General features: G+C 36.3%; 1 protein-coding gene across 4 annotated transcripts in view; it reads right to left on the bottom strand.

The window, feature by feature from the left end:
• Nucleotides 1-2,683: 2,683 nt before the first annotated feature.
• The window catches only part of ACMSD (aminocarboxymuconate semialdehyde decarboxylase), a 45,389-nt gene continuing 21,367 nt past the window's right edge, over nucleotides 2,684-26,705 (bottom strand). For all 4 annotated transcript variants that reach the window (XM_084524259.1, XM_084524260.1, XM_084524258.1 and 1 more), the window contains 9 exons: nucleotides 25,903-25,947; nucleotides 20,799-20,895; nucleotides 17,954-18,003; nucleotides 16,385-16,621; nucleotides 13,690-13,783; nucleotides 12,257-12,352; nucleotides 11,615-11,787; nucleotides 3,166-3,264; nucleotides 2,684-2,853 (listed from right to left, as the gene is read on the bottom strand). In XM_084524259.1, coding sequence (XP_084380385.1) covers nucleotides 2,791-2,853; nucleotides 3,166-3,264; nucleotides 11,615-11,787; nucleotides 12,257-12,352; nucleotides 13,690-13,783; nucleotides 16,385-16,621; nucleotides 17,954-18,003; nucleotides 20,799-20,895; nucleotides 25,903-25,947 — 954 coding nt within the window. In that variant the 3' untranslated portion in view covers nucleotides 2,684-2,790. The remainder of the gene's footprint in view (nucleotides 2,854-3,165; nucleotides 3,265-11,614; nucleotides 11,788-12,256; nucleotides 12,353-13,689; nucleotides 13,784-16,384; nucleotides 16,622-17,953; nucleotides 18,004-20,798; nucleotides 20,896-25,902; nucleotides 25,948-26,705) is intronic.

Consider the following 26,705-nt stretch of genomic DNA (forward strand, 5'->3'; position numbering starts at 1 on the left):
CTGTCGAGGCTCGCCCAGCACCAGGCACTGGTTATTTTGCTGGGACCAGGTTAAAAAAATCACTTACTGCATGTCTAAGGGACTTCCCACACAAACAAAAAGCCTAGTGGAGCAGGTCTTGCTCTGAGGTGCTGCCAGGTGCTGTCATATCATACTTCTTAGACAGTTACCAGTTGGGGATGCTGGCAGCTCGGTGTAACTCGCCTCTTGCCTCTCTGAACATTTTTGTATGAATAAAGGCTCACAGATTTCTTCAGATCTCGTTTTTTTCAGTGATCCTATTTATTGCCTCGCAAATAGCACGCAATGGCACGAAGAAGGAGGCAGAAGCTGTCATATGGGAATACGCAGCAGGGGTGGGAGAAAACTTTAAAGAGCTTTGACAGGGTTGAGTTTAGCATTTTAGTAACCCCTCCCTCCTCCTGACAAAAAAAATAAAAAATAAGCACTGTGTAATGTTTTGTGAGGGAACCGGGTTCATTTAAAGTCATTTAAATCTATTTTATCACCTGCTAATTGCAGATATTTCTCACTGCGTGCTCACACGGGATAGATACCAATTTTCAGTAGCAGTTTGAGACAACTGCATTCAGTGGTCCAAAGGTACCAAAAGGTGTCTGTATTTAAAGTGCTGATCACCATGGCTCAAAACGAGAGCTTCTTCTCCTGTAGCATGTGCCACTAGCACTGCACAGCAGCTTTGGTCACTTACAATGAGGTCACAACTAGTTCTTCTAAACTTCAGTGCTAATTTTATATAAGCAGTTATGATTTTATAACCAGACGTGACAGAACCCTAATGATACATACAGAAATACCATGCAGCATGGAATTACTTGCCCGATCTTTCCAATTGCAGAACATCTTTAAGATTTTGCATGTCCACCTTAAATTCAACTACCAAGGCTTCTGTTGTCATTAGGAGCTTATCTTTGCCATAATATTTTTGGGCCCTTAGCAATCTTAAAGAAGTGCAATGTTTTACCTCATTGTTTAAATCATTGTGCAAAACTTTTGGAACTCGAGTGTTCTCTGTATATTTTTAGTTCCCTTAAAAACTCATGGAAGAGTATTAGGAATGTTCTTGTCTATGTAATTTATATTTACATCAATCAGCAGTGTTAATGGAAAAAAAAAAAAAAAAAAAAAAAAAAAGGAAGACAGAGAATTATATCCCTGGCTTAAAAATCTTAATACATCAAGAATAAGTAGAACATCATTAAATAATGACAGTACATAATGAATATGATTTATGCAGGGTATGCACTACTTACTTGTCATGCAGAGTGCTGCAATCACCCCTCCAGTCATAGGTGACGGTAATTAAATACTGGGTTTGCTACTGGGTAAGCTTCTGACCTCTGTCCCCGAAGATGCAACAGTGCATTCTCACTTAACAGGTTTTGATCATTAAAAAGCTGAAGAATTAATTGATTAATCTGATTAAAATGTATTGCAGGAATCATAACATATTTTCCTCTTAAATCCATTTCAACATCTGTGAAAATCAAACATACTGAAGGTAGAAGAAAGTTGCCTTTTTTCTACTTTGAAATTTAATTAAAACAATCTGGTTGAAAAATCAGTCAGTTAACTCAATACTTGCATGTAGATATTTAAATAATCAACAGAAGTCTCACAAACCTGAGGACAATTAATATTGTTAAAGATGTTTTATTTAGGCCTTTTTTTTTTTTCTTTTCTTTTCTTTTCTTTTTTCCCCCTCTTACCTAATATTCACAGGGCCCAAATCTCTGAGTTGCTGACTACTACTGAGTTGCCTCTGATATCCATTAGTCTTTAATGGGGTATATTTGGAGAAGCAATAAAGGAAAGATTGAAATGCAATATTTGGGCAAACATATAATTAAACTGTACACACTTTTTTTTTTTTTTTTTTAAACTCTATAAAGAAGGACAAAGCTTTCTCAGTAGTCCAACAGAGGCTGTTATCAGCAGGACTTGCTGAATCCTTCAGGTTCATTCTGTGATTATAAGGACAGTTACAGACACAGCCGCAAACAAAACTCTGCCTAATATTATTTTTCCTGGAGTGGCTGGAGGCTAAACAAAAAAATGGTGACACCTGATGCAGCAAACAAATGTGCACATGAGGATGGAGAGTCTCAGTGAACAACAGCATTGTTCTGACTAGCATAAAAGCTTCTCAGGAGGAGGATGCCCTCCTGAGGCATCATGAAAACCCATTTGAGTAGCCTACAAAGAAAACCATCTTTCCATACTTACAGCAGCACTGAAACTGGAAAGAGCATTAACATCTCAACAGTTAAAGTATCCAACCTTACCATTAGAAAGTGTTTTTAAGGCATCTAACATTAATCCATGCCATTGTTAAGCAGCATTATTTATTCTGACACTAACAGTGATGCATAAAGTATTATCTACACAAATACCTCATTTTTGCACCTACAATCATTTTGTTCCAATTGTTCCTGATCAATTAATTGCCAGGGGCATAGGCAGCAGCTAAAGAACACATCCCTGCATAGACCTTTTTCTGCCTACCACATCTACAAAGTGTCAGTGCACATGCTCAAAGTGCTGGGCTGACATACTGTATGCTGCAGTTTCAGTCAGTGGATAAAGGCAAAAGTAGTCTTTCAAGTTCTGCATATTATGCATTTCCAGTTCCCCCGTTTTGGAAATAACAGTAGACTGAAATGTACTTGTCAAATTTATTTTTCACAGTACAATTGCACATGCAAAGTTGAAGTATCCCTAAGGAGTCAATGTTTTATCTGAAGTTTGGTCTTTTTAATATCTTCATAGTCATTCAAATTGTTTTCTGCTAAGACCCAAAAATTCCAGAGCATTGCCAGCCTTGAGTTTATCCTGTAAAAATAAAACACTTATATATGTTTGTGTGTATTTAAGTCATGTTTTAGTCAATTGTTTTTATTCAGATGCTTTCACTCTTGCTTTAAAATGCTCTCATGAACTGCTTTAAAGAGACTGAAGGGCCTCTTCCAATCTTTGCAGGAATTACTGTACTCCACTGATTTTTCATTTTTTTTCCCCCCCAGGTCTAAAACTAGAGCCTTAAAAATGATTCATTCCCTCCCTCCCCTGCCCCCCCCCCCCTCCTCTCCCCCCCTCATCCCACCAACAAACAAAAACCAAAAAATCCATCCACCCAAATTATACCTTCAGTTTATGGTCAAAATCTTCCATTGAGTCAATCAGTTTTCCAGGTTCCAGTTCCCCCAGTGGAAAAGGATAATCTGTCCCTAAAATAACTTTGTCCTAGTGATAAAGAAACACATCGTACATTCTGTAGTATCATCAAAGGATATAGTTTCACATGCTTTCTGGAATTTAGAATAAATCACAGGAAGTTACATATATACATTGAACTGATTCATTATGAAAGTGAATGTGAACATAGTCTCTGGATTCCAATTTACATTAAAAAAAAAAAAAAACAAAAAAACAACAAAAAAACAACAAAGCTTAAAAACAAGTATTCGAGATTATTTGGGAATTTAAATTTTAAAAATAGTATTGTCTGTTTCTTAATTGTTTCTGTGTTGCCTAACTAAAGTGTTGAGTACTTTTATTTCTGATATACAGAAAATTCAAAATGTAAAACCTGGGCATGTGGAAGTGAGTGGCTGCTCCGATGACTATGGTACAAGTACAAATAGTAATTTCCTATGGAGATTGACTTTCTTTATTGTGGTGCAGCTTTGAAATGTTACAAAATGGCATCTATTTTTCATCTCCTGCCCTACTAGTACTGTTTCTACTTCTGAATTATTTTTCATGTTCAAGGAAGTTACTTGCATGCTCTGCACTGCTGTCCAAAAAGACCATGAAATCTTTTGGCAGATTTCTTGAAGGATCTCAGGAAGTTCTCCACCAAGCTCACAAAAGATGCTAGGATTTGGATTCTTGAATTTGAAATTCTTGATTATACACACACATAAATGCACTCACTCAGACAAACCTGAATTTATATATACTTGAAAAGAATGTGTAATAAAACAAACAACCAACCAACCCAAAGCAATCAAAATTATCTTTCATGAAATACTTTAAAAGCTGTAATACTTGCAACATGATACTACTTAAGCATGGTAAAATGTAGAAATATTACAAACATTTAAATTCAAAAAATATTTAACTGGTATTTAACTTCATAATTTAACTGGTATTCAGCTTCAGATAATACAATCAAAATCTCATTTCTGAATTTCCTATATTTTTTGGAAGTCTATGATTTTCTTAAAATGTCATTGTCTTTGACTGGGATTGGGTATTAACTATGAGCTGGAAACCTGTATGTGAGAATCTGAGTGACATGATCCGATTTATTTCTGAAAGCAACAGTAAGGGAATAGAAAATTCAGTAAGAATCCGTATGCATCACTCCTGTTATCAGAGGCGGAAACGAATAGGCAGATTCTCAATGGGTTCGCATTGTTATATGTTCATTTCCACACCGCAGTGATATTTCTCATATTATCATCTACCCTAGAGATTGAATATTGCCAACTCACTTGATTTTATCAAAAGTCTATTTTCTTTCAAGCTTCATCTCCTGGAGACATGAATATTTGAAAACCACCATTTTCATTAAAAATGAATGTTTTGAAATGTCTCATAAATTTAAAGTCAAGCTCATGAATTTTGGGGAACTTGTTATAACATTTAAATTCAGTTGCCAATACTGAAATAGGACAAAGAAAACATATTTCAGTTATTTTATGAAATTGTTCTTTTTCTTGTTTGTCAAATGCTGCTTATTTATTTTACCTCCAACAGATGTCACCAGAGAGTCTGTGAAAGAGTCTAAACGAACCCTTACAGGAAATCCAAAGATACAAATTCTATTGTTCTCTCCTATATTATTGTATTATAATTTATTACAGAAGTCCTGCCATATGATTAGAACAGGAGAATTTATATTCCTCTGTCTACTTCATCAATTTCTGAGTGCAGATTAAACAAAATATATTTGGGTATGTGTACGATTAAACAGCCAAATACATTCTTTTATTCATTATAAAGTGCAATCTGGTACCAAGGCATTTTCTGCACATATGAAAAACAAATGTATGCCATAAAAAATACAACAACGAAACAACAACAAAAAAAAATACCAATTAGCATACCAACTTCATATTGGAAAACAGATTTCTTAGTAAAGGAGAAAGTACCTCCTCAGCTGCTTATTACTGAAAGTTAAGAAGGTCAGGAAGGTTTGTACATTCTTGTTTAAGTTTCCTGTATACCAGAGCAGAAAGAAATCTCACTCCATCATTGGAATAATCTGTATATGTTATTTCAATTATTTTTTTATTTTCCTCTAGTTTACAGCGTTTCATAGTGTTTCAGGGGATCTGTTCATAAACAGCAAAATTAAGAGCTGTAAATTAATGAGAACATCTAGAAGTAGAATTATTGCTGCTATTTATTAGGCTATTTATTTATAATCTTTGAGCTTCAGTTTATACCCATCTGTAAAATGGGGTTTGCAATCCCTGTATTTATCAGCTGGCCTCAGAGAAGTCCTGTGAAGTCTCTGCAGATAAACAACACTCCTGGCATATTGTCTATCATTGTACATGTATAAATGATAAAGATATCAGCAAAGTTCATTTTTCTTATTAGACCGTAATGTTCAGTGCCTTAATAAAGCCTCTTGCCTTTCAGAAAGGTAAATATGGCTGACAATTTGCCTCAACAGACCCTTCTACTCAAGGGAATTTTTTTCACAGCAGTACAGACCTGAATCTTGAAATTAATCTCAAAGAAAGTCAAGCATGGTTTCTTCCTCTTACGTCAGTGAAAAATTGTATTTCTCCTGAATCTCACCTTCTTTCCTGCTGTCGGAATACATCTCAAGAAAAGGCCAGATTGTTATAGCCAGTTCAGCTCCAGCTTCTGGCCTGAGAACGTTTTACCTACTGGTGATGGACGCTGAAGAATCACCATGAGGTTTTTGCAGAGATGCACTGAATCATTTAATCATCTGCCAACCCAGATCTTCACTTTTTATAGCCAGAATCTTTAGGGACTTTTTGTTTAGTTTATTCACTTCATGCTACCTCATTGTGGGGAGAGCAAAGGACTGCAGCAAATCTGCAGCCTCACAAAAGTATTTCTCAGAAATGTTTACTCTTGCCTCCTTTAACTGGGATAGGCTCCAATTAACCTGCACCCCAAACTAGGAAGGGCTGAAGTTAAATGTACGTGACTCAGAGCTATCCCTGGATTTTAATATTCATAAGCTCGAGGCCCACACATGACATTTTGATGCCACGTAATGGCTGTTCCCTGAGGACCTGATGCCACGTGTATGCAGATCTTTACACACACTGATGCCCTTCCTGCACAGCTCCCAGCTATACTCCCGAGAGCTGTCCTATTTCAAACCTTTGGTTTATAAAGGTACACGTCATGCGAGAGACCCAATCGCAATGTTTTTAGCCTGGCATTTATTCATCTTACCCTTGTTATTCTGCCAACACATGATTTGACTTTTGGAATGGGATTATGTGAGAACGTCAGCTTTAATGGGAAAATGAGGGAAGTTTTTCATCTTCATGGTTATAAAGCAAAGCTTGAAAATACGATGTGAATGTTTCTTCAAGGATAAGATGCCCTAGGCTTTGAAAAAGAGAAAGACAATGTACTGCTTTCCAAGTTCTCCTAATTCTTAAAAGCATTTGAGTTTTTGGGATCTGACTCATGACTTTTCAGTACCATGGTTGCCAAATATTGCAACAAGAAGCCAAATCTGCTTCTTCGTTAAATACACGTAACTCTCTTACTGTGTTTCACATTAAGAAAGAAGAAAGTCTCATTTTAATTAAACTGCTCCTTTATTTTGAAAGAAATCTGGCTCTATGAGTAGTTCCACTGGACTGAGACTTTTCTTGAAAATATCTGCCATAAATACAACGCTATCTCCATCAAGTGCTTCTTCTTGGCAGCCTGATCTTTAGCCAGTAAAATAAATAGCTGCTCATTATATGTGCCTGACTCAAAGCTCTTCCTACCTCAAATAATTTCTATAGGTGATGTATTTCACTAATTCAATGGACTTCACATTGCTCTGAACCTCTGCAAAGTAGAGCTTAGATTTCAACCTGTTCAGTTTCTCCCCCCACCTTCTCCCCTTAGAATTAAAGATAACAGAGCTCACTCCATCCTATCAGTGCTGTTCTGGATAAGGAATCCTTTGGAGTAGGGGAATTTTAGAATGATGTAACACAGGCATGGCTAATTATATCGCCAGCACATGGCCCACTCAGATATAGTCATGTCAAAGACTATGTATGCACTTGTAGATAAAGCAGGCTGTAGACGGTTTTTTGGCCCTGAGGCCAACCACCCAATACCACCCAAGTATTTTCCCCCTCCAAGACAGGATGGCTGCATTTATTCTGTTTAGATATCTGTATTCTGTTGTGCTTGTTAATGTGAAAAATTACTATAAAACACAACATTCTGCAAAGGAGACACTGAAAATGAAGACGCACACTGAAAAAAGTAGATTTACTCCTCACTAAAGTTATCAACTGGTCAGTCGAGCTCAGATTATACCCAACCTGGCAAAGAAAGCTGCCTCTCATGAAACAGTAATTATTAAACTGAACAAAGCAGGACTGCCTACTAAATCAGAAAGAAAGAGGTACTAGGTAAAATTCATCTAAACCTCTGTAAGGCTTTAAAAAAAGAAATTGGCTATAAAAGTCAGCATGTTCCACCAGTGAAAGGGTTTACTAAAAAATAGCAGCCTGAAAAGGAATCCTTGTGCTTTCACAAACGCCCAGCCCTGCAGTGCATCCTCCACAGGGTAACCAAATCTGATCCCAGAGAGGCTGCAGAGGTCCAGTGAAGGCTCACTACACCATGAGAGGTATCTTCTAATGACAAGTTAAGCAGGAATGTTCTCTGGCATGCAGCAGGGGACTAGAGAGATGCTTGAACCCGACACAAATTGAATATACCTAAGGAGTCTTTCTTCCTCAGACTACAAGCTACACAGGGGCAAATGGCTGCAAAAGAATTTTATGTAAAATACGTGATTTGGTATTATGTAAAGATACAAAGAGTGGATGATAATATTTATGTGTATAGAAAGGGTAACAGGCACAACAAATAAAATGTGCCATCTTATCACAGAGATAAGAATATGAGTAAGAGGCAAAGGATCAGTGAGGCTGTTGAAAACAAGAGTGCAAAGGTAACGTATACCTGCAAAAACAGACTTAATGTAAGATGACTGTACGCAGCAGAATTTTTATTTGGATCTTAAATCTTTCATTTTCCTTCAATAATTCCTTGTTTCTAGCACTGTTTTTATACTGGGAAAGATTCTACTGCTGTTATCATCAGAGACATTTGTTATTGTCTGGACTTCACAACTGTGTTCATTAAAAGCCAAGTACAAGCACAGATACTTAAATGACAACACTGATACGTCATAGGCAGAACAATAAAGTGGGAAGAGGATGACTTACCTCCTATCAGATAGAAAACAAAAGACAGCAAATCCAGTTTCTCAGATTGAATTTAAAGAATAGAATCAGTTGCAGAAGCCCTATTCCATTCCCTTCAGCCAGTAACCTCTCCCAGACCTTTCCACCTTATATCATATTGCTGAGCTCAAACCACTCAGAGAATTAAGGATACCAATATCCCAAGTAGTACACTGAGCTAATGTATTGCGTCAAGAAGCTTAATTTCAGAAATCTGTTGGCAAGGGAAGAGACACTGGAGAGGCTCCTGCACATGATTTTTAACAATGCCAAGTAACTTTTAGATTAGCTAATTGCAATCCACAACAAATTACCAGCTATACAGTCTATGTGTTGCTTCTTAGGAGGCAAGGTATGGAAGTTAAGAGTTTAAGCATGATGCATAGACAGCACAATTCCCACAGTCGCCATAGCTCAGAGCAGCCTTGAGGTGGAAAGCTAACTTGCTACTCTAAAGCAGAACTGCTCTGAGACTTGAATTCTATGCATGTTAAACAGAAAAAAAAAAAAAAAAGTTAAGTTCCTCAGTAATGTATTAACGTATTAAGCATCCTGTTGTACTTTCTTTCCTGCTTTGCTCTTGAATTCAATAGTTTAACTCAAAAACAGTAACAGACCAAAAAAAAAAGGATGTGTGGGTTTCAGCTATGTTGAATCGCACAGCTTCTAATTTACCAAGGTCTTTCTAATGATGGCAAAATATGCCTCCCAACATTTAAAAATGCAAACAACAAAACAAGCGAGTGGTCTTGTCTCCTTGGCAATAACAATAAATAATAATAACAACAACAAAGGAATCTGACCACCTATACATGGCAATTTAAAATTCAAGAGCTAGACTCATCCCTGCTATACTATACCTGTGTGTAGAATGAGAATATACTTATGACAAACATGGCCTGGATTTGGGGATACCAGAAGGCAAGTGCCAAACTGTTATTCTATAAGCTTTCAGGTATCTTATAAAATTGAAGTGCACATCACATATAATAACATTTTCAAATCTTTTCTCAAAATGACTTAATGCCATTGGATACTGTAAATTACAGTTACATTCAAAAGGTAATTATACATCACAAAAAGTCAGGTACTGTTGACCATGACATATTTACCATTTAAAGGTTGGTAGCAGAAATTAACAGAAATCAATATTGGGCTGGAGCCCTAGCATTTTGTTAATAATGAGTTTGGTGCCTAAAACTTCATCCCTGACACAGATTTCTCCATCAGTGCTCAGGAGGACTAACATTGCCAAAAAAATGCTGTAATATGCCTGGAAAGAACTTGGCAAATGCCACCTGAGTTAATACCCACTGATGTTATAAGAACTTGCCAATACTAAGAGCTCATTAGCAGATCTTCTGACAAGTAAATCAAGCCGGGATTTATCTTTCTTGCTGATAATGGAACTAAAGCTTCATGGCAGTTTCTTTGCACATTTTATGGGGCTTCTCCTACAAATCTATTTTTGATTCCTGATGGATTTAAGAGAGAAATATTCTCCCTTCTGTTCTTATAGCTGTAGTGTTATTGTAATTGTATACATATATAAATACATTGTATATATACACGTCACAAAAACTTGTGACAGCATTGTGTCAAGGTGTATATGTGCTGTCACTGTTGAATTTTTCATGAATCTTTAAACGCAGTTTTCCTAAAAAGTAAAAGTACTGTAGGGAAGCTGAGTCCAATCTCAAGGATACAGATTTCCTGTGCAGCACAGACTGAAAACCCATGGATTTCAAACAGATGTGATCTGGGTCCACAGTACCAAGATAAGGAAAAGCAATAATTTATTCTGCTTTATTATTTTTGGTTGACCCAGGCAAGTCATTTCTGTATCAGTTTCTGTACGGACTTATTGCAGCAAACCATTCAGACTTTAAAGATAAAAATGGGAAATCAACAGTAACTTTTTCTCTAGAAAGAAGGAAAACATCTTACTTAGCTGTTTTTCTGAACTTTGGTCATACAAGAGGCCCTGGTGACAACAGCCTCATACCTGAGGAAGTACTAAGTAGCCTAGAAACTAATATACAGGAAGATGAATACAGTTGTCAACACAAGAAAGCCAACGTCAATAGTTTGCATTTCTGTATTTGTTATCTGGTGAGTTCAAGAGATCAGGACACAAATACAAGCCTCTTGTTGATTTGTAGCTATCCATTAGAAGTTGGCAAGAGTTATGCTGTCTTCCCCTCCTTCCTGAGTATTTAATAATAAGAAGGAATCATTTGAATTACTAATAAGAAGGAATTATTTGAATGGCCTTGGATTTTTTCTGATGCACACTGTATATGATATAAACAGTCTGCAAAAGTACAAAGATTTCTTCACTTTCTATTCTAACAATTAAAATATTTTTTAAGGCCGTGATGTTTAATGTGCTAGCCAGGATGCCCACAAAAATCATCTTTATTACTGACTTTTTAATGCCTACAACTTGCCAAGTGGAAATACTACTTGATTTCTTCAGGTACGCACTTGAAGAAGTATGCACTTAAAGACATTTGAAAGCAAGGCTCCAAATGAGGCAGCCTTTGTTTGCAGTCCCATCCTAGAATCACAGAATATCCTGAGTCAGAAGGGACCCACCACGATCATTGAGGCCAACTCCTGGCTCCACACAGGACCACCCAAAAACCAGACCCTATGTCTGAGAGTGTTGTTGAAATGGTTCTAGAACTCCATCAGGCTGGTTGCTGTGACCACTTCTCTGGAGAGCCTGTCTCAGTGTCATACCATCTCTTAGAGAAGAATCTTCTCATAATATCCAACCTGACCTTTCCCTGATGCAACGTCTTGCCATTCCTGCAGTCCTAAATCCTGGTTAACCTTATGCAAGGAACTAGTCTCTGTGAACTAGGGTTCACAGTGGATGATTTCCTTGATTAAAACCAGCACCTCAAAAACTCCCTACTATAGTAAGGAACATAATCAACACTACAGAAGCACGTCAGTTTATAATAACTCTAGGTGAATAGTAACTAGGTGAATATGCTGTCTTTTTCTTGCTTTCTTCCTTTCTTCTCCTTTTGCTATTTCATAGAGAGAAATAATCCCAGAATGACTTACCTACTTCTGGAAGCATTAAAACTCACCTCTCCTATTACACTTGTTAGAAGCCTTAGTGCACCACTATCATGGACAAGAGAGTCTGTGTAAAATGAACCAAGGTATTTTCTTGGATCCACCTTATTATCCACTGCACACAGATCAGGGCGCACGTTGAATCCATGGGAGATTCGCCCCACTGTGTATGGAAAAGCTCCACCTACAAGGACAAATTTTTAGCAACAGAAATTGAAAATATGAAGGAGGGAAAGAGTGACATCATCATCAAAGAGATATGTAAGTTTTATTGTTAACTATATAGAATGAAAGTGCCCTGTACTGGCAATTTTTTTATTCCTTCCCTTTCATTACCTTCTTTCTCTGTTTTCCCCACTTCTTCACGACAGTAACGCCCAAATTCCTACTGCTCCCTACTCCTCCTTTCCCTAAGCCCATAAACTGACTCCTGTCTCTTCTCACTCCTCAATTTCCTTAAAGGCTACCATAGCAGTTCAAACATTGGCTGAATCATGCTACAGAACATTAGTATGAGCAACCCATCTGGCAGATATCCTCACTGGGCTAAGAGTACTCAGCAGGTGGCAGGCTTACAGTGGTAACCACATTAACTGGCATACCAGAAAATACAATTGTATCATGCTCAACTAAAAACCAAGTATATTACTCACCTCCATGTGCAAAGCAAACTTTAAGCTTAGGAAATTTTTCAAAAATTCCTCCCATAATCATGGAACAAATGGCCATGGTTGTTTCTGCTGGCATGCCTAGGAACAAAAAAAGCTTTATCATATATGGCCAAACCTTGAATTTTAGATGTTATCTTCATTTTCCTCAAAAAGCCTTGAGCATACTGAAAAAGTAAGTTACAGAGCAGCTGCTAAAGGTTATGCGTTTTCCCTGCTAGAGGAACATAGTCCTCCATGCTAATTAATTGAAATGAGGAAATGGGACAAGAAGCTGGGATCTTCTGAATTCTAAACCCACTTTTTATCCTATACCACAGGGACAACTGTCTGGCAAGCTGGGTTATGTCCTGAACGGCATTTCACTGGCTTAGCTCCACAGTTATCCTGGCTCAAAGGCAAGTCTGGAATCTACCATGTTCTCTTCTCACCTGTGCTTCTGGGTTTCCTTTGTGTGGAAAGTAGAGCAGATACATTGGAGCATATTCCAACATGGAACTGCGGTTTAGTTATGACATGGTGCCAATTTCTACAGTTTAGAAAGAACTGATATCTCTCAATAGCTTGGATGCCCAGTGCTAGGGATCTAACAGGAGTTTAGGTTCCTATATCAACCCTCCATTTCTCAGCACACCTATTATATTTAGAATATTATGTCATTTATGTACATAACTTTAGATATCCAGCTTGGAAATACGGAACTGTTGGAATTACCCTCTCCTTGGTGGAAACAATACCTATCCCACACAAAAGGGTGTCTTTAATTCATGTTTGTTCTGTACTCTCAGATGCAAAGCCTTCTGGACTAATTAGGAAAATATTTTAGATTATTATGCTTTGTTAAGTAAATGTAACAATTTTAATCTCTTTTTAAGTCTATGTTGTAGAGCTTGCTCTGATTAAGACTAACTGATATTATTCTAAAATAATGCACTGTTGCTTGGGACACTACGATTTTCAAGAGTGTTTTGCAGAACATGTATTATATACATATTGCATATATTGTTCAGAGCATCTCTACTAGAGGCAGAGCAAACCTCTGAAAAACAAACAAACAAAAGAAAAACAAAACAAAAACACAAAAAAGAGTGAGGGTGGAATCAGTCTTAAACATTTCCATTTCTAAGTAGCAAGCTAACCTACTTCTGGTTATTCAATGTCATCCGCATTTACCTAGTGGGTGGGGAATAAAACAGAAACTAGATGAATTCCCTCCGTCTCTGGGGAGCTTCTGAAGTACACGTTGTTTCAGCTATAGTTGATGTGAACTTAGATTCAGTATTTCTTCTCCAATCAACCTATTACTAGGAAATAGTCCAATGAAATTCTAGGAAACAGTGTTTGGTTTCGCTTACTCTTTTTACTTAGTCCAGTGACAGTCTGTAAACAAAAATTAAGCAAAGTAAATGTACACTTACCTATCAGCCATGGAAACCAGTACTTGGACATCCTTCCATCTAGTTGCATGTCCCAGGGATGTACAAAAAGACAGCAATTTAATTGTTCAGCAGCCTGCAGCAAATACAAAACATCTAAATCTTGACTTAATCCTACCAAAATGCATCTTAGGTTTTAGCCATGCTTTAAAGGTTTCCTACAAAACTGGACCAAATATTAGTACTAGTAATATAAACAGGTGCAGAATTATAAGTAAGAACTATAAGCAATAGTTTATTTACTCCTCTGGTATGTATCCTCTGGTACATATCCTGAAGTCCTCACTCAGACTCAAAGTTCTTTTTGAGACTACAGGACTGGAAACACTGATGATAATATCTTTCCAGTAAGCCAAATGTTCCTCACATTAATGTGCTACAAACCCATTTTTTAGCTGTGTGTACATCAGTCATCCTGCAGTATAAAACTCAGTTCAAATTAGGCTTCTATTGGTTTCGTTTCACATATAAGGATTACTTCTCAGAACGTTTTATAGAACCATTTTAGGATGGTTTTCTAGAATTGTTCCTGCTTCACTGAGTTTTTATAGTTGTTGTGCTACATTTGCCCCCTTTGTCCCTCTGCTTGGTTTAAAAAAAAAAAAAAAAAAAAAGTTAAAACTGTTCCTAATCCACCCTGAGTCAGAAATCTAGCTGCATTCTGATCAAGAAAGAACCCATGTCCACGCTGATACATCAATTTTTCCAATTACTCCTACCTTTGGAAAGGAAAGCAGAGAAACAACACAGGATGCTGATCCCAATTGTGACTATGTGCTTAATGCTATGTGCTTAACTATGTGCTTAATTTTAAGTATACACTCATCAACATCATTCATATCCTTAACTGGGATTTAACAGGTTCATTTTGTCAGTTGTATTTCTGAACCTCCTCTTGTTGCTAAGGAGACTATCACACATTTGAAGAATTTTGGTTTATTTACCCACACATACATAAATAAAACTGCAACTTTTGGATTGTACGGAGTAATTGTCATATACATTTGCAAATTGAAAATAGCAATTCAGTAACTGGCTTGGCAGATTGATAAATTTCAGTATCAAATATGGCTTAATTTCACAATCTTTATTATCCAGGAACATTTCTAAAAATGACAGAGGTTTCTTCCTACACGTGCTAAACATAAGCTGAAGAACGTACAGTACATTAGAGAGATCCCAGTACAAGGGAAATGTGGAGCTACTGCAGAAAGTTTAGTGAAGAGTCCCTAAAGGACTGGATCAGCTCTCCCATAAAGAAAGGCTGAGAGAGTTGGGACTATTCAGCCTAGCGAAGAGGAGGCACAGGGGCATCTTATCAATGTATATAAATACCTAAAGGGAAGGTACAAAAATGATGGAGCCAAGCTCTCTGTGATGCCCAGTGCCAGGACAAGAGACAGTGGGCACCAACTGAAACACAAGAGGTTCCACCTAAACATCAGGAAGCACTCCTGCACTGTGTGGGTGACAGAGCACTGGCAGAGGTTGCCCAGAGAGGTTTTGGAATCTCCCTCCTTGGAGGTCTTCAAAATCAGCCTGGACATGGTTCTGGACAAACTGCTGTAGGTGGAGCTGCTATAGCAGAGGCCCTGGACCAGATTACTTCCAGACATCCCTTCCAACCTCAACTATTCTGCAAGTCTGAGTGTGTGCATCTCCAAGAGCAGAAGCTGATAGCAGACTGCTTGTGACCACGAAAACAAACAGCCCAGATGCTCTGCTAATAGCATTATTGAGTAAATAGAGAATTCTGAAAAACAACCTCTATGGATCAATTTCAAGATGACACCTATAATAACCTGTGAAACAGATATAGAATGTACATTGATGAAACTCTGTAAGTTATAAAAATGGCCATCCCTAAATGAACCTCAGACTATTTAAGAAATGCAATCTATAAGCTCATTTTATAACCAAAACATTTGGAATTTTTGGTTCCATTTGCATATAGGATACTTTGGCTCTATAGGTATCTTACTTTGAAATCTCTGAAAATCTCAGAGAGTTTATCAATTATCTCAATAGGATTGGATATAGTAACTTGAACCCCAAAGCAAACAGTGTAGAAATGCTTTACTTCATACTGCACTTCTCTTCACAAACCAAGAAGGCAACTCTGCGGTAAGAATTCATATCATAAAAAGATTTCATTATTCATTATTATGAAGTAGGTTTCAGGATGTTTTATATCACTTTCTTGTCATTACATCATATGATCAATTATCACGTATAATTAAAGCTGAAGCTCTCTGACCACTGGTGATTAGTCGGATGTAACTGCATGGTGTGAAAGTGGGATTGTGTTGATTTCACTTGGGTGAATAAGAAACCTGGTACCAAGCACTAACACAAGTCTCAGACCTCAGTGTTATTTCACAGGTTTAAGCAGGCTGGATAAATGAATCCACAATTAAAAAACATTTGAGGTGCACTCTTTAAGAAAGCTTGTGTAATTTTAAATGAATGTTCTTAGTAGCTTGATTTCCCAGTCACTAAAGAAAATTACTGACAGTCTCCTGTAAATGTTCTTTCTTTTACACTAAGCAGAATAGGAGGGTCAATTGTTTTAATGTATATATAAATTTAGCTGATGATTGAACACATCCCAAGATATTTTTAGACAGAATTCCATTTCACAGAATTCCATCAAATAAAAAGAGAAACATTTACTCACAGCATAAATATCATACAGTTCTGGTGCATTCAGGTCCCATTCGTTGACATGAGATCCTATTTGTACTCCAGGAAAGCCAAGTTCATTCACACACCGATGCATTTCCTTCACAGCCAGGTCTGGAGCTTGTAAAGGTAACGTACCCAAGCCAATGAACCTCTTGGGGTACTTTTTTACTGTAGCAGCTAAGTCATTATTTAATATCTGGGATAGATCTAAAGTATCCTGAGGTTTGGCCTGAGAAGATATTAAGCAGAATAGTACATTAAAATATAGTTCTCAAATGTTATCACCTTTGGAAGATATTGGATAAATGTCACTGCAAACAATTCAGAGACAGTGTTTGAATTTGAAATTTACAGTTCTGAATGGCCGGAAATCAGTAGGGCTAAATTTTGCCTTGTTTTAAATCCTCTGGGTAAAGTTCTCCTTCTTGTCTCAAATATTATATCAACTGTGGCTGCCTTTAGTGCTCAGGAAGAATGTAAGAAGGCCCAGGTTGCTGATGTACTAAAGTATCTGGTCTATTGTGTAAACCAGTCCTTTGTTTTTGTTTATCCAAATGCAAAAACCCGAGCAAACCATTTTCAAACACAGCAATGAATATTTACTATCCTATTATCAGAGTTGAAGAGAGAAATATAATAAATGTGGAATGATGGAGCATGAGAATTTTACAGAGAAAATTTGAGCAAAGCTCTCTAACATTTAGAAAAGGATAAGTTATAATTCAAGTAAGGGAACTGCAATATCTAGCTACGGAACTGCAATATTCACCCAATTAGTTTCCTGTTTCCCCCCTAATATATTCCTAGAGGAAAAAATTCCCATAAATATCAGAGTGAAATTTTAAACGTGTTTCATGCAACAAGAAATTCTGAAATTCAGTGGCACTACTTATACATGGACTTAACACAATGACTTTCATGTAGCATGTCTGTTTACTTGACTCCTAGTCATAAAGTTCAAACAGTCAAATTAAGAATGTATTGAGAAAATCATATTGCTATGATTTATCTTCTCAGACTATTTTAACTTCCTTGATGCATTCAGGATCAAGCCGTGCACGGAACATATTAGCTACAATTTGCAACTGAATTTTAAGTTTCAAAGGATTCTATGTCAACGAGTGCTCCTCCCATGCCACATTTAAAAGGAAGTGGACTGAAGTCACAAAAATACCTTTGATTTTTTAGTTCATGAGAAGATACTGATTGATGCCTAACTCCTGGAATCAGTCCATACACACCTTCCTGCTAACCAGGGACTTGTGTTAAGTGAATGCTCTCTCCATGTTTCCAGCTACCCCCTGATAAGATCCCCAGCAAAAATCCTGTTGCTGGGTTATTTTTAATTACTGTGTGTACTCCAGAGTGGAGCTTTGCCAGGACACCCTGCTGGCTCCTCCAATTCCTGGACTACTTCTTATTTCGTTTTTCTCAGCAAAACAATTCCCCGTTTACTTCAGTGCTCTAGTGCCTATTTCAATCACCTAATTTACAGGAGGTTGAGGAATTTTTCTAAAAAATTGTAACATATAAATTACAAAATATGCTAGTAGGAACCTACCCAGTAGCTGAACATTACAGGGACTGTGGAAAGGACTTGGACTGTGACTCCTGAGAAGGAAAAGAACAGTTATTAATATTTCATTCTTTTGATAAAATGTTGAAAATAAGAAAGTACTTTGGTTTGAAAGGCAGAGGCCTAGAAGGTAAATACTAAAATGGAAAGAATGTTCTAACTTTGGTATGAACAGAACCTGTTTTTTGCTAGTTGATGGTCATGGTAATAAATCTTGTGGTGTATCAGCTTATTAGGATTGCAATGTTTTACTTAAGGAGATAAAAAACTTACAGCAGATTATTTTGTGAAATTAAGTATTTTGATTTTAGCAGTGTTCGATATGCATGCATAAAATTTAATAAAATAGCAATTTAATGTTACATAAATGAATGAATCTTTGTTAAACAAACAGTATTCAATATCTTGTTTACTTTGGGTCACACTTCTTATATATAATTATATATATATAATTAATAAATAAATATGTAAATTTGATCAAAGATAAACAATGTTATGTTAACAATGGTTGTTAAACAATGTTTTCCTAAATGTTTCCAAAAGCTGTGTTGTGTTAGGTTTTATTCATCCTGAGGCTGTACTACTGAGCTTTTAAGTATAAGAAAGTCTATCTGGTGTTAGAAATAACTTTGATGATAGCAGTAGAGAATTAACTCTACGTTGTTTGGTTTCTGTTCAAAGACAAGTCTATACCCTCACATGTGTTTAAAAGAATGAACTTTACAAATATACAACAGAACAAACAACAAATAGTAATTAGGACTTCACTAAACAGTTACATGCAAAAATGTATTTTTCTTTAATTTTTAGTCTGATTGCAGCACCATCTCATATTGTAACAGGTATGCATGCATTTTATCATGCTTTAAAAAAAAATTAACATGGCTGTTAGTAATAAAAATACTAATCCAAAAGATGGCAGAAAAACCCTATGAGAATTTAAGAGAATGACCTTGACAAAGCACTTAAATTTTTAGCAAAATGCTTTATATCCTTCTCTTTATTTTGAGTAAGAAACAAGAGGAAAAGCTGACTCAGGCATCTCTCTTTGCAAGATCTGATTAACATAATGTGCAGCAGCCATGGTTTGGAGGTTAAGAATCACGTCTACAATGACATATTCATCTAAGTACAGCCTATGTTGTATTGTCCACCAATATGCTGTTGGACACTTGATTAGTATGCTCGAGAACCTTCTCCAGGTTTTCCACACAATGTTTAGTATCTGATTCCAATCCATTTTTACACTTCCAAGCAAATTAAACATAATCTAACATAGGTAGATTTCTATGCTGAACAATCCCAGACACTAGATTTAGTAAGAAGATGAATCAGTATGGGGAAAAAAAAAAAAAAAAAAAAAAAAAGACCCTCTACTTTATATTCCAAATATGTTTTCTCTTAGCTTTCTGAATCCCCTTGGTGCAAAGAGATTAGCAGATGATATACCGTAATGGTAGGCATGTCATTACTAACCATACCACTGCAATGACACACAGACCAGTGCACGTTTGGTTTGATTGCGGAGGTAGGAAGCACCTCTTCAGAAAGTTTTACAAGGTAAAAATAATAAGAAGAGGCAGTTAGGATTAACTGAAAGATTTTATCCCACAAAGTTGTGATGATTTGTATCACAGAACTGTGTAGTTAATTACCTTTACAGCTTGTTTTCCTGAATTACCTTTATAGTTTGTTTTATTGAGTAGATCAAGACACAGGTTTATACACTAATTAGACCTAGGACACATGATTATGAGAATTAATTCAGTCTCTTTGGTACATTGGCTACCATTTCTTATAATCGGCAAGATTTCTAGGGCACTGCACAAACAAAGCCTTTTAGCAACCAAGCTGTAAGTTATTTCTCTGAATTAATAGCATCTTACAAAGACTGCTACTAGCTTTGTTCAGTGTGGAGTTATGCCATATTTGGATGTTTATTTTTTCAGTATGATCCATCTTGGTCTGTGTTACATAAAGTTGTCATTGAACTAAGTAGCCATAAGCTTTGTAAACTGACAGGAATAAACATAGACCACAATCTTTATTATTAAAAGAATGAAAAACAGTAAGATTTTTTAAAAATACTTAATTAGCTGATGCCTGTATCTTTGGAGTGCAGTAATAAAAAGGGACATTTTTAGAGCACAAGTCACCAGATGGTGCTGTAACACACAGTTTTAGAGGTTTTTTTTTTTTTTTTTTTTTAACACAAGTAAGTAAGCACTGTTTAGTTTGTGAAGAAATACTGTGGTGCTGCTTTTATGATACATTTTCTTTTCTGCCATTACAAATAGAAAAATAATTGATCAGACTAAAAATTTCTTTGCTCATTCTCAGTCTCACATCTTGCAAATCTCATTTAGTGGCAAGAAGGAAGCTGGTGGAAAATAAACTACATGCCAAATTTTCAAATTTATTTCTAAATCAGGAAAACTCTTTCCTGAAAGACTAATGCTAGCAGTTCTCTAAGCTCAGAATCCTCTAGCAAAAATACGGAATGAAATTGCATCACCTAAACAGAAAAAATATTACAAAAGGAAACAATTATATAAAAAAAATCCTACAAGAAACGCAGACTCTTGACATTTGTGGAAAAAAAAGTGGGGGAATGAATTGCTACTGAAAATGAGAAAAGTTATTGGAACATGTCCCATTTGAGTCTGAATATAAAACGTAACATTTTTCACTGATTTTTAGTGGATTTAAATTAAGGAAGTAGTTTGCTAAACCTTTTGATTTTTATATGGTTATTAACCACTTTCAGATGCACTAACAGAGATGTTATTCTGAATGAGACACAAACATTTCAGTTCCTTAACAGAGGTACCTGAGAGGTCCATCTCCTTGATCCGTACTTCTGGATCCCAGCAGTTCTCTTGAATAACTCTAAAAACCTTTCCATCCTTCATCATCCTTGCCTGTCCCTGTAAAATGACATTTTCATATATTATAAATGTGACAAAGTAGTACATGATAATTTATATAGTGACTTGAGTATATTGTGCTTTACATGAATTCAGAGACAGATTTTTGTTCTTTTATTTTTATTCAGTAGGTATTTTTAAATCAAAAACTATTTTAAAATAGTAATTAATAAAAGACTGTAAAAATAGTCATTTATAGTTTAGATGACATGAATTAATTCTTTAAAATAATAAAAAAAATCCCTTTATATTGCAGTGCGTATCACTCCATATGTTTGGAAAAGATACAAGCTGCCTTAACCAAAGTTTATCTCCAAATCAAATGCTGACCTCCAGATAACACTCTAATTAAATCTGTGCTAAATTTTCCCCTTGGGTATGCGTGTGTTCTTTTAAAATCAACACCATAAAATGCTTCCAATAACTACAGAAATAATTGTGCAACTCTCTTAAATTCCAGCCAGTTGTTTCAGATCACCAGTCATACTGAGGCAAAAGCAGACCTATTATGTTGTCTTCAGATTACATTTTCTCCTTAGGAACAGAATTACTGTAAAACTGTATTTGGAAAAAGCAAGCAAGCAAGCAAACAAACAAAAAACAACAACCAAAGCACAAAGCTGAACACAGTATAAACCATGACCTGAATTACTGTAATGCCTTTCCCATTCCTCCACCACTAATTCCCAAACTTACAAAGTTCAAAATATTATCAAGGTCAGGAAATTTAATACTGTTCCATTAACTGTCAACATGGAAACTTCCTTTTCAAACTTATTTTTTGGTTGATACGTCAACTGTGCAAAGATGATGAGTAGGACAATGACGTCACATTAAGCAAAGGAAAATGCTTGTCTGGGTTTTACATAACCATGCTTCTATGATCTTGTAAAGACAGACCAGACACTATTTCTGTTGGCTTAGAAGTAATTGATTAGCTATAATTTACCAATAGTTGTAAGGCCTGAGTGTTATTTGGTTGCTTGTAGCTACTTTGAGTGTAAGTGAAATAGCTGAAGTCCTCAAGATCCCCATCTTGGATCTGAGGATATGGAATCGGTGAGCGTGGTCATGCAGGAAACGTACTGGACAGAAGGGACACTGAATGTGCAGTTGAAAATTGAAAACCAGATAAACTGTGAGGAAGCACAGCAGTTACTCTTTCACCTTCACAGTAAACACAAGCTAAGTGTAGGGCAGTCTTCTGACACTTCTGGAAAGGGAATTCTTTCTCTCTAAAGGCCACTTTATTTTCCCCACAAAAATATTTTATTTAGGATCCCCAAGACACTTGTCTATATTGCTAAATAAAAATCTGATAAATCAGAATATTCCCTGTTATTATTTTAAAACAGAAATAACCTACCAAATTTCACTAATCAGTGAAGAGCTGGGTTTCTATCACCTCCTTCAGGGAAGCCAGACTTCTTAACCTTGAATTTGTTATTAACTTCAAGCATCATTCACAAATACACTGCCCTAATGAATATTTTACAGCTCTCTTCAACAAATCTAACTGTGCTGCCTTGGCAAACTGTCAAGGTACTTGATAGCTGTAACACAGTTTGTGAAAATTACTTGAAATATTACAGTCAGTAATAACAATCACATAGTCCTGATCCTCTGGTAAAATACTTCAGGTTCTTGTAAAATTGATTTTCCAACCTGACAAGAAGTTTTACTCTGGCCATATACTCCGATGCATTAAAAAAAGATCAGCCCATTGCAGCAGATTGCCTAATAAATGGAAAAATATTCAGGGTGTGAGCAGAGAAAACAGAGTAGATCTGAGCATTGTACCACATACAAATAGATTGTGTGGCCTTTATTGGTTTACCGCTGGGAGTATTTCTGTGAACACAGGCGAATTTTAATTCTTTACTCAGACACAGCTACAGCACAGCAGCTGAACTACTCATATATATAAATATATACATACATATATATATTTCCTTCTGCTAACATGTGAAAACTGTAATTTCACCTGCAGCCTTGACAGTGCTTATACATAAATGCTGAGATGAACAGTGGTTTTCTGCAAGCTGCAGCAGGGTTTGCAAAATAAGAAAGGTTTCTAATAAGCCATGTGTTGTTCTCATTGAAGACTTCATTGAACAGCTTCCTATTTTCATTTGCATTAACTGATTCTTTGTGAACAAAAACATGCTCCAGGTCAAGGCTAAACTCACAGCATTGTGTGTGAGGAACAACAGACTTGATTATGCAGGAAAGCAAAACATCATCTTCTGAATAGATTCATGCTCATGTCTGTCAGAATTGAAAGATCTACCCCAGCAACGCTGTAACTGGAAATTCAGTCATACTGCTATTGTCTTTAGACACTGCCACTAATCTGCACCTGATATTTTTTAAAATAAAAAATTACTCAGACACCTCAATTGGTGAGATTTTTTTTTTCCAGCAATGAGAATGAAACATGGATGAGAATGAAAATTTTCAGGTTGCAAAGAAATGGATGCTTTTACGAAAATTTCAGAAAAGACATTAGATCTCTATTTGGCAAATTAACACAATTTTCTAAGGGAACAGCTGGAAAATTCTATCACCTACTCTATTCTATTCTTAATATTATCTAATATTCAAGACTTTAATTAATTTATGTGGAAATTAAGAGAGAGAGATTTAAGGATGAAATCTAGGAGGCTGACCTGGTTCAGCAATCTACATTTAAATTACTGCATTGCTAAACCACTCAGTTACACCCCAAATTGCACTTCCTTAAAAATGCATGGAATTATTTTCTTCCAGTTTGACCCTGATGCTTCTTCACAGAATGGCATCTGAAGTTTTACCTTTTTAAAAAATTTCAAGAGTTAACTTCCCCAGCCAAACAGATCTGAACAAGATTTTCTTTTGCCATGATTATTTTCTTGCAACATTTTCAGACAGAAGTGGGCTAGACAGAATTCTCTGCAGAGTGTATCAGGCTATTATTAACTTGCCACAAAGTTCCTTTGCAAACTATTTTTAGCAAGGAGTGTTAGCATCAGGCCTATAAAAACAGTTAAGCTGCTAAAAATGTCTCCACGTCTCCCCTTCCTGCACCTACCAGAATCTCAGAAGCTGTGCCATCCACACTTTGGTTCAGCAGGTGGCTTGTTCTCTCCTCCCATGCCTGCTTAGACTCATATCTGAAATTTCAGCATAATATCTGTTTCCTCCTCATTCTTAGTCCCAGCCTTCCTATTCTGTGGCCCTCTTTCAAAAACAATTTTGGCAATTTGTGGCACTTGACAGCATAGCCTTGCATACTATAGCATGACAACAGCATGTATCATTAGGTTGCAATAAATAGGCATTATCATATCCATCTTACCAGCTTTTTTTGTTCAAAAAATTTACTGTGTGCATATGTATACAATCACAAAGGAGTATGATTCTGCAAAATGACCAGTGGAGTGTCTAGTTCCACTGAAATTAACACAGTATACAACTGGATTTAACCAGTTATTTGCACTCCTCACATGATTTATGGGGGTCATGTGTTGACACTGTTGAGCTATTCATGCTCCTAACTTTGTATCTTCTGTCTTGCTTGTCTATATCCAAATTGTTCTTTCTGCTCTTACCTATCCATCCTCTGTTACCTTCGTATCTTTTCCTTAATTATCCTCCTAACACCTTGCATTGTCTTTATCCCTTCAGTACAACTAACAGCACACCTCTGGTAGGCAGTTACAGATGGCATTTCTCAAATTAGGGCAGGTACATATGAAATGGAGTTGGAAGTGAACTGAGGTCTCCTGAGACACCTTTCCAATCTTCCTGCTTCCAGAGGTCAGTGCCATTTGCAGTGACAGGCTCTCTGAAAGATTCCTAGAAGCAGGGAGCTGACAGGTCACAGGAGGAAGCTGGCTTCCCATGACAGCGTTGGAGATACACAGGGATATCTGACTGCTAAAGACATTATATGGTAATCGAGGGAACATCTTTAAAATAAGTCAGTATAGTTCACCTACATAGTAATGTATAAAGGGTATTACTTTGCCTTATCAGCCTTGCCTCTCTTAGGTCATTATGCCTTCCTGCACAAAATAAATAAATAACCACTTACTCTAGTATCGTTTAAATGCTCTTACCAAAAGATATACAGCAACATTTTGATCTTGCTTTCAGAATTTTTATATTTCTGTCTCACTGTGGATGTCACTGAAATTCCTTCCGATTTGCTCTACTGTGAGTGAGATCAGAACCAAGCCTTTAAAAACACAGTTTCTGTCTCCATCACAGTAAATGCATGTATTTTGCTAAATTCACTACAAGAAGAATGGATTCTGAATGTAGCCAGACCATTAGCACAGAATCATAGCATGTGGAGACATGTTCCTGTTATATTTATGTAGCTTAGAAGTGGCTTTGTGAAGTTAATGGAGTGGGTGAAGGATGAAGTGTAATCAGACTGTCTGCCTTCTACTTGCCAAGAAACCTCAGGCTCCTACTGTTGTGTATAACGATCCCCAAATCTAGGTATTTTTCCTACTGTTCCTGGATATTGAAACCGCTGTTTGTTCTCCTTGTCATAACATTACAGAAGTTACTCTTTCCCTTTGAAGATATTTTCATGACTGAGCTAACTTTTATTAAAATACGAGTTCCTTTTGGTTTTGCTTCTCATACAGAAGAATTCTTTTAGTTAAAAGTAGTCAATATGTTATCTGCTTTAGGCTTATCTTGCTTTAGACTTATTGAAAACAATTCCTAAGAGCTACCCGTACCCATGTTTAGATGATATTATGACAAAAAAAGAATAATGGAAAACAGCTCATACACGGGTATGTGAAATTTGGTATAGTCATTTCACATCTTAAGCAAAAAGTTCTGCTGAGGTATATTTGGACTTTGAGTGATATTACTTCAGAAAAGATAAACCTCTAGATAAATATGTATCAAAGACTCGGCCAATCTTATTGCCACTTTGCTTCTTAATGGATATCCTAGGAGTTTTTACTCCTAATGACAACACAAGACCAACCAAACAGCCCACACCTTGCAGTGATGATCCAGCTGTACCCATCCACCATATCCATATCTCTGTAAAAGAAAGAAGAAAAAGCCAGTAAGTAGTTAGCACTCTGCAATAATAATCAAAATTTATTTCTTATAACCCAGCAGTACCTTATTCAGGAGAAATACTGAAGCATATGCTCAGCATTGAGCCCACAAGTAGCCCCAAACTTCAACAAAAGCACCAAAGTTTAACCAGACTGTACTATTGCTGTTTGTAAATCTGAACTTTTAGCTTCAAGTTCAACAGCATTTTAAAATAAGCCTGAAAACTGATTTCAAAGTGCTTAAAGTTGCATAATATATATTGAGGTTCTAATTGGAATCGTATTTTAACACTGCAAAAATTGAATCAAGCACTTGGCAATATGAAAATTGAGCTGACAATCTTCCAATTCTAACAAATTGTAATCAGTTAATCATTAGCACAAAGATGTATCGATTCCACTTTTCAGCTTTCATGATTCATCAGCAGTACTGAAGGTCAGTCTCTCTCTATTAATATTTAAACAGCCAAGAGAAGCTTAAAGGAGAAGCTTAGATGCTCATTGATTCTTTCAGAAAGATTCAAAATTGTTTATACTAAAAAAAAAAAAAAAAGAAAAAGAAAAAACACACCAAAACCAAAACATATCACAAAAGAAGCTGATTGCATTTTCATAACTTATCAGATTAGAAATCTCAAAATAACATAGTAGACTGAAAACAATGCTCAAAATTCCTTTTTTTCTATTACGAAAAGTTTAAAAGGAATCTGAGTAAAAGCAGGGATTTCTTTCACTGAA

The sequence above is a fragment of the Aythya ferina genome (assembly GCF_964211825.1).
Source record: "Aythya ferina genome assembly, chromosome: 6".
In the NCBI taxonomy this organism is placed as follows: Eukaryota; Metazoa; Chordata; class Aves; order Anseriformes; family Anatidae; genus Aythya; species Aythya ferina.